Source organism: Chlorocebus sabaeus, chromosome 27 (assembly GCF_047675955.1).
Source record: "Chlorocebus sabaeus isolate Y175 chromosome 27, mChlSab1.0.hap1, whole genome shotgun sequence".
In the NCBI taxonomy this organism is placed as follows: domain Eukaryota; kingdom Metazoa; phylum Chordata; class Mammalia; order Primates; family Cercopithecidae; genus Chlorocebus; species Chlorocebus sabaeus.
Window position 1 is genome coordinate 33,339,514 of NC_132930.1, and position 8,093 is coordinate 33,347,606.

Consider the following 8,093-nt stretch of genomic DNA (forward strand, 5'->3'; position numbering starts at 1 on the left):
TCTTCATCTGTGTGGTGCTTGCGTTTAGCACAGGGCCAGCAGGTGCCAGCTAAATGAACATCATCTGGGTTGAAACCTGTGGGATATGTCTGTCATGTCATTCCTCCCTCTCAGGTAAGAGCTACCTGTTTATGGCTTCCTTGTAATCAGAGCAGGGAGGGATCCGGGAGTCATGGGGGAAACAGACACAAGCCGAGAGCCAGGAGCAGAGCTTGGGCTTCATTGTGACCACATTATTAAAACAGCTGAGGCAATGGGGAGGTCACAGCCAAGCCATGCAGCTGTGGGTGGTGCTGAAAAGCAGGCAGCTCATATCCCAAAAGCCAGGCTGTCAGAATGCCAGGGAGCACCACCCTCCTCCTAATTTGCTTCCATCACCTTCCATAGAGCTTCGCCGACACAGCCATCTTCTTCTTTTGCTTCAGGTCATCGTATTCATAGAGACCAAGCACCGCTCCCTCCGCAGCAGCCTGAGCGTCTCCACAGGGATCCACCTCCACAGAAGAGAGCTCCAGGTCTTGAACCTGCCTGCACCCCGCTTGAAAGGACAGAGGAATCAGAAAACTGGAGTCAGTCCAAGACAATTCAAATAGCACACAGCAGAGGCATGGTGTGGTATGCTGAGAAAACAGCCCTGGGGTTCAAATCCCAGCCCTGATACCCAAATGTTCTGAGCCTCATTTCCTCTTCTGAAAAATGAAGATGTGAGTGCATTTCACAGAAAGTACCTCACTCCCAGGTGGTGGTGGTGAGGATAGGCTGATGGAAAGAATGAACAGCTCCCCCTGGAGAGCAGTACAGGCTCTCAGGAAGTGGCAATTATTCCTAGGATTATTTCTGAAACACTATGATTTCCTGATGAAGCTTCCCAATTGCCAAGAACTTCTCTGATTAAAAATGGCAGGGAAATGATGATGCTGAAATTATATCCAAGGAACTGAGCAAAGTCCATTATTAACACAGCATTTTATTAAGATCAGGTCAGCAAAAACTCTCAAATAAAAGTTATTAAATAACCACTTCAGTGATATCTGAAGTTAATGAGCATTTACAATATACACAGGCCTAAAGAGTAATCAAGCCAATTATCACTGTTTCAGAAATGTTTTCCAAAGCATCTTTAATCACGGCTCTTGACGGTATTAGGCCCGTCCTGCTGCTTAACGTTAAGTGACTCAATAACCTCTGCTGGGACACACTGGGACAGGCACACATCTTTGGCTAGTGATAAACAAGCACGCCACGCTTCGCTTCCTTACTCTCCTTATTTGTAAAATCTGATGACTCTGTGTTATTTAAAAGTCAGGAAACATCAGGGTGGCATTACAAAAAATCTGCGCACTACAGGTTTTGGTAAAACATAGCTCTACCATGACAAAAGCGAACAAATGGTAGTAAAACACCCAAACAAGATATAGATATATTAAAAATAAAATTCCATTAGCTAACCATCTGTATTTATCATAAGGCTAAGCATATTCAGCAAGAAGAACTGAATTTTTGTTAAGATGAATTATGTCTGTGTGAACGTGGGAAGGGGTAGCGATTGGTAAAAGGACAAAAAGGGGGAAAGAGAGGTCATCATAAAGAGTGGATCCTTAGGATTCTTTAAACTTAAAAAGTGAAATAACCTGCAACAGCAGCTCTGATGTTTTCTTTGCCTTCATGCCAGTTTTCCTGTTCGTCGATTCCAGCTGCCTTTTTGCCGAGGCCAACTAGCACCACGCTGGGGAAGTCCTGTCCCACAGATACACCAAATCAACCACTTTATTTCTTTCATGCGTTCATTTCCAGCGAGGAATTTTACATGTGGAAACTCACTGAGCTCCCACACAATTACTTTAACTGTAGCAACGGGGCTAAACTCATTGTGAAATTTGGTTGTGGTTTTTTTTTTCTTTAAACCTGTGTGTTCTGGCAAAATTTTATAACTTCTATGTTTGAGAGGCAGAGTGAGTGAGGATACTTTTGCAAATAATTCTATGTAAGCCAGAGCCACAACCGGATAAAGAAATCCTTCAGATTGAGGAATATAAGATAGGCAGTACTTTTTGACAGTAATTTGCCTCTTAATCTTAAATGTTTCTGCTTAATACTGGAATAAAATCATACAATCCAACACAAAATGTTTAGTATGACTAGACAGTCACTATACTTGGTATACATTAGGTGCTCATTGAGGGTTTACCAAATGATCATGTTCTTCTCATACCTGATGCAGACCATAAAAGGTTCGAGTCTTGCCTGCCTTCAGAGGTGGTCCAGATCTAAAACAAGAGGAAACAGTCGTTTTAAAAAAGGTAGTTTGCTCTGCTCACTTGGGAAGGCACACTTACATACTCACCATTATTACACTATTCTGCTGCTTCCATGGTCTTTTTCACTAATGGTTTTATCCAATACAGAATGCTCTCAAGCCAGATTTCTTTTTTTTTTGATAGAGACAGGGTCTCATTATGTTGCCTAGGCTGGTCTCAAACTCCTGGGCTCAAGCAATCCTCCCACCTCAGCCTCCCAAGGTGCTGGGATGACAGGTATAATACAGATTACACTGCTGATCTACCGTGCCCAGCCCAGATTTCTTAGGTGTAGCCTTTCTAATTCTAGCTCAAAAACTATTTAACAAACTTTCAGATTAGATCTAACACAAACATATTTGAAAACAATGGAAAGCCATGCCACAGCTGCACAAGGCATCTGAGCACTGACTGACGCTGAACCCAGTGAATCTCAAACTTTTTCAATAAAAGACACAAGACACCAAAAACACTGCAGTAATCTAAGTGGTGTTTGGCTTGGAGGTTGTATATCTATGTGGTTTCTCTACAGACCGGACACCCAAACCGGATACTGACTATCCTGGGCAATTTCCAAACAAAACAGATCCATGACTATAAAAGGCCCGTAGCACAGATGCTCTGGAATGCAGCTGACAGCCATCCATTAGGAAGGCAGGGTGTTCTGTACTCACAGGTTAGCTTTCGGATTAATGAATTAATCAGTGCACTTGAGAATGCTCTGTGTACTGCAAGAACTGATAAGAAATTGAGAAGAGATACAAATTCTCTTAACTGATGATTAGTTACTATAATTAGACTGCATCTATTAGATTCTAATTAATACCGTAGCTGCAGTGGTTTACGTGGATACTTCTATGTCTGCCAAATATAGCGCGCAGTTACAGTGTTTCCCTGCTGTCAGGATCTCCAGCCCCACGGAGACTTTTTGTATTTTAACTATATCCCCAGGTGATTCCCAGATATTTTAAATTTTGAGAAACCCTTGCAACTCCAGGCATGCAATAAAAGAGCAAAACCCTTAGGCTGCCATTAACTATCTTAGGGATCCTGCTGTCTCTCACAAGAAAAGGGGAGTTAAAAGAAGTAGAGAGGCTGGTGAGAAGGCAGCTGGGAGGAAGAGGGTGGGGAAAGTGAATTTGAGCTAGGAGGGTGGGCTGAGGAAATCTGGTACTTTCCAGATTATTCTGGATCCCTCCTTCCCAATAGATTTGTGATTGGGCTGGAAATGGCCTGACTTCCCAGAACTGCAGACCTATTCATACTGAAACAAAGTACCAAAGTGCACTCCAAAGACACAGGCTTTCACTTCTGCTTCTGGCCAGAGCACTTCCCAGAATTGTCTCTTCTGACAAAAAGGCACAGAAAAATATTCTTGGCCCGGCACAGTGGCTCACACCTGTAATCCCAGCACTTTGAGAGGCGGAGGCAGGCAGATCACTTGAGGCCAGGGGTTCAACACCAACCTGGCCAACAACGGTGAAACCCATCTCTACTAAAAAAAAAAAAAGAAAAAGAAAAAGAAAAAAAAAAAAAAATATATATATATATAAATTAGCCGGGAGTGGTGGGGCATGCCTGTGATCCCAGATACTTGGGCGTCTGAGGCATGAGAACCACTTGAACCCAGGAGGCAGAAGTTGCAGTGAGTCGAGATCGTGCCACTGCACTCCAGCCTGGGCAAGAGAGTAAGACTCTGTTTCAAAAAAGAAAAGAAAAAATACTGTTTTGATTTGGTGGCACTTTAAGAACTAGAGCCCACAAGCAACACTTACATGTTCAAAGTCTCTCTCAGCTTTCCAGCTATCAATTTATCAAAATTCTCTCCTGCAGTTGTGAACTGCGGCACATCATCTTCTTTTTCTTTGGAATAGATTCCTAAAACAAGGCCCTGGGAATAAGCAAAAAATATAAATAAAATAGAGTAGATCCCTTAGAGGGGCTCAGGAGTCCCCAGATTCCAGAAGGAACAAATAATTCCACACAAACCTTGTCCTCCCCAAGGACAGAAGAAAGCCAAAAAGGCAGCAGGAGCTGGGGTCAGCTACATGTGCACCCGCCCAAGTGCTTCAGATTCCTGCCAAAGCAAGACCCATCACTACCCGTCCTGGACATTGCCCTGGGTTTTTGTGCTCACTCCCAGGAGACAGCTTCACTTTCAAATAGAGCAGAAAGATGTTTTGTTTAAGAAAAATCCATTTAGAAAAATGGATTTGTTACGAAAAATCCAAGTTAGACCCTGAAAGGAATCAGAACATGCCACTCCAAAATGTACCGCTTTGGCACACTGGTTATTTTGAGCTAAAGGCGCTTGAGAAACAGCAGGTGTAGAAGGGCTCTCTGACCTCCCTTTCTCCCTAAAAGCAGGTCATACAAATCCCCATGAGAAAGGTGATCTCCCTGTACCAGGAAAAGGAGAACATTCTTATCACCAGAAACTGGAAGTCAACACCAAAATGGACCTGTACAAATAAACCTACTGAACTTACCCTTATCTTCTATTAGTTCCCCCCATATGATTTCCTAGTGATTATTCCACAGTTTACTAACCCAAGCCCCTTTGTCTTGTCACATCCCCACAATGTATTGTCCTTTGTTTAAAAAGGTATACAAGCTTTTGGGTCCAATGCTTCTTCACGTCTTCATTTTCCTCTTGCAGACTCCCATGTACACGTAAAAACAGTAAATAAAATCTGTATTCTTTTCTCTTAATATATCTTACGTCAGTTTTCTTAGGCCCAGCCACAGAACCTAGGAGGATAGAAGGAAGATTTTCCTCTCCTACAATCCTCAAGTGCAAATCCCAGATATCCTAGGATGCCGTTCCAATCAAGTCAATGGCTGTGCCTCCCATCATAAGGACTGTTGCCACGTAAGGACTGCGGTCAACACAGAGGCTGTAAGAGAAGTACCAACTTCCTAGAGAGGGTAGAAGCATTCTGCTAAGCACTTAGCGGCTCACTCCCTTCTTCTTTGCAAGTCCCAGGTCTCAAATACCAGAAATGAGAAAGTAAACCTAGTAATACTTAGTATTTACTTTCGCACGGCAATTTATGACTTTAAAAATGTCTCGTCTGCCTGACGGCAATTCTGCGAGGTGGAAAGAACAAGTAGTCTCATTCCCTCTTGACCGATAAGGAAACTGAAACCTAATTTGACAAAGGAGCTCCTGTGTGGTAGGACTGAGTGAGAATCCAGATGTCTTCCCACCCATCAGTTGGTCTTTCCACAAAACCACACAGACACTCAGAATAGTGACCTCTCGGTCTTTTCCACCAAAGACAACAGCCTTCCTTGGCATTATTAACTCTGCCAGGTTCTAACTTTCCTAAGATTGTTCACTCCCCGGGAATCAAGCCAACTGGGCAACTGTTATCTGGGTAGGCTGTGGCACGGTACTGGAGACAGCACTGGTCAGGCGACTGGTCCCTTAGCCACTGAGATACCTGCAGGAGACTGGAGCTCAAGCTCCACCTAGAACGTTCTTCTGCAGGGACAGTCATCTCTTTCTGGTGCTCAGGTGTGACTCCCAAGCTTGTGCTGGTTCCGAGAGTCATTCCCTTTCCAGATCCTTCACATCTGACGAGCGACCTTCGTAATTTTTTGGAGTTCACTTTTCTTCTGGAAGGTGCTCTTAATTCTGGGAAATGTGGGTCTCTCTGCAAACCCCTTTTCTCTAGAGAGACATGCGTTTCCTCTAGAAACCCTTCCAAACCACTTAACTCCCTGACCTTTCACTTCCGCGGGGGAAAGAGCCCTGTGACCCTGGGACCTCAGAAACCCTTTCACCTTGGCAAACTCCTCCAAGCTCGGGTGGGGGCCCCACCGCTGCGTCCTTCCCCGGGTTACTGCGAGGACCGCGGGTGACAACCGGAGCAAGCGCGCGGCCGAGCGGAGCCGGGTAAAGGGCGGCTACAGCCATCACCCCCTCGCCCCAAACAGGGGAAGCGCGCCCTCAATACGACCGCTGGGGTCCTCAGCGGCCTAGGCCGATCCCCGCAAGGAGAGAATTTTTCTTTTAAACTGATTTTTGCAACTTGGCGTGGACGCCCCGGACACCGCAGCTTCGACCCGCCCCGCAGCCCAGTCGCCCACGGGCATGGCCCCAGCATCGCACCGAGAGCGAACCGCCGCCTCTCACCTTCGTCATGTCTGCGGCGGAGAGATCCCGGCTCCCGAAACGTCTCACCGCCAGACGTCGGACGACAACTCGCCCCGCAGCCGGAAGAGGCAGCAAGAACATCTTGTCGGCTCGGCCCCTCGCGCCGCCCTCCAGCGAGCACGTGGAGAGCGGTGGGCGGGCGCGCGCCTGGGGGCGGGGCTTTCGGGGCGCAGACGGCGCGCGCGCGGACGGGCTCGGGCGCGGGGCGAGCAGACTTGCGACTGGGGCGGGGGCGGATGGGCAGCACCTGCTGACTGGACTGTTGGGACCAACCCGCGGCTGTTGAGGGGACTCAAGGGTGTGCCCGCATTCGTGTGCGCGTGCGCATGCGGGCAGGGACGAAAAGGCGGGGCTTCCGGACGCCGTTTACAGTCCCGGGACGAACGCGAAGTAGAGGGGCGGGACCGAGATGGTGACGTCACACGATGGGTGGGACGGAGGCGAGGCGAGCTCTGCGAGCGGGCGTGGGCGGAGCGCTGAGCAACTCCCGGGTAATAGGAACTGAGTGCCAGAGCTGGTTCTCAAAGTTACTGAATAGTAAGACACTCCCACTGAGTTTTCGTTTGTTTGTTTTGTTTTTTTGAGTCGGAGTCTCACTCTGTCGCCCAAGTTGGAGTGCAATGGAGCTATCTCGTCTCACTGCAGCTTCCGCCTCCCTAGTTCAAACGATTCTCCTGCCTCATCCTCCCGAGTAGCTGGGATTATGGGCGCCTGCCACCACGCCCAGCTAATCTTTTTTTTTTTTTTGAGGCAGTCTCTCCCTCCTGTATCCCTGGCTGGAGTGCAATGGCGCGATCTTGACTCACTGCAACCTCCGCCTTCCGGCTTAAAGAGATTCTCCTGCCTCAGCCTCCCAAGTAGCTGGGACTACAGGCGCCCAACACCACGCCCGGCTAATTTCTGTATTTTTAGTAGAGAGAGTTGTTTGGCCATCTTGGCCAGGCTGGTCTTGAACTCTTGACCTCTGGTGATCCATCCGCCTCAGCCTCCCAAAGTGCTGGGATTACAGAAGTGAGCCACTGTGCCCGGCAAATTTTTGTGTTTTTAGTAGAGGCGAGGTTTCACCATGTTGGCCAGGCTGGTCTCGAAATCCTGACCTCGTGATCCACCTCCCTTGGCCTCCCAAAGTGCTGGGATTATAGGCATGAGCCACCGCTCCCGGCCTGGTGTCATAATATTCTTAGTTATAATATTTGCAAAGGCGGTTTCATTCTCATTGTCTGTTTCCCCCCAGTCATCTAGGGAGCCATGCCTTTTTTTTTTTTTTTTTTTTTTTTTTTTGAGATGGAGTCTAGCTCTGTCGCCCAGGCTGGAGTGCAGTGGCCGGATCTCAGCTCACTGCAAGCTCCGCCTCCTGGGTTTACGCCATTCTCCTGCCTCAGCCTCCCGAGTAGCTGGGACTACAGGCGCCCGCCACCACGTCGGGCTAGTTTTTCTGTATTTTTTTTTGGTAGAGACGGGGTTTCACCGTGTTAGCCAGGATGGTCTCGAGCTCCTGACCTCGTGATCCGCCCGTCTCAGCCTCCCAAAGTGCTGGGATTACAGGCTTGAGCCACCGCGCCCGGCCTGGAGCCATGCCTTTTTCATCTCTGCATAGCGAGTGCCTAGATCTAGCATTTAGACTGTCCCTGGAA

At 47.7% G+C, this 8,093-nt stretch overlaps 1 protein-coding gene across 1 annotated transcript in view; it reads right to left on the bottom strand.

Moving 5' to 3' along the window:
• LAP3 (leucine aminopeptidase 3) overlaps window positions 1–6,790 on the bottom strand; it is a 31,551-nt gene extending 24,761 nt beyond the window's left edge. The window contains exons 1-5 of the mRNA XM_008017806.3: window positions 6,439–6,790; window positions 4,073–4,188; window positions 2,213–2,267; window positions 1,632–1,737; window positions 379–538 (exon numbers count right to left, since the gene is read on the bottom strand). Coding sequence (XP_008015997.3) covers window positions 379–538; window positions 1,632–1,737; window positions 2,213–2,267; window positions 4,073–4,188; window positions 6,439–6,540 — 539 coding nt within the window. The 5' untranslated portion in view covers window positions 6,541–6,790. The remainder of the gene's footprint in view (window positions 1–378; window positions 539–1,631; window positions 1,738–2,212; window positions 2,268–4,072; window positions 4,189–6,438) is intronic.
• Window positions 6,791–8,093: the final 1,303 nt, after the last annotated feature.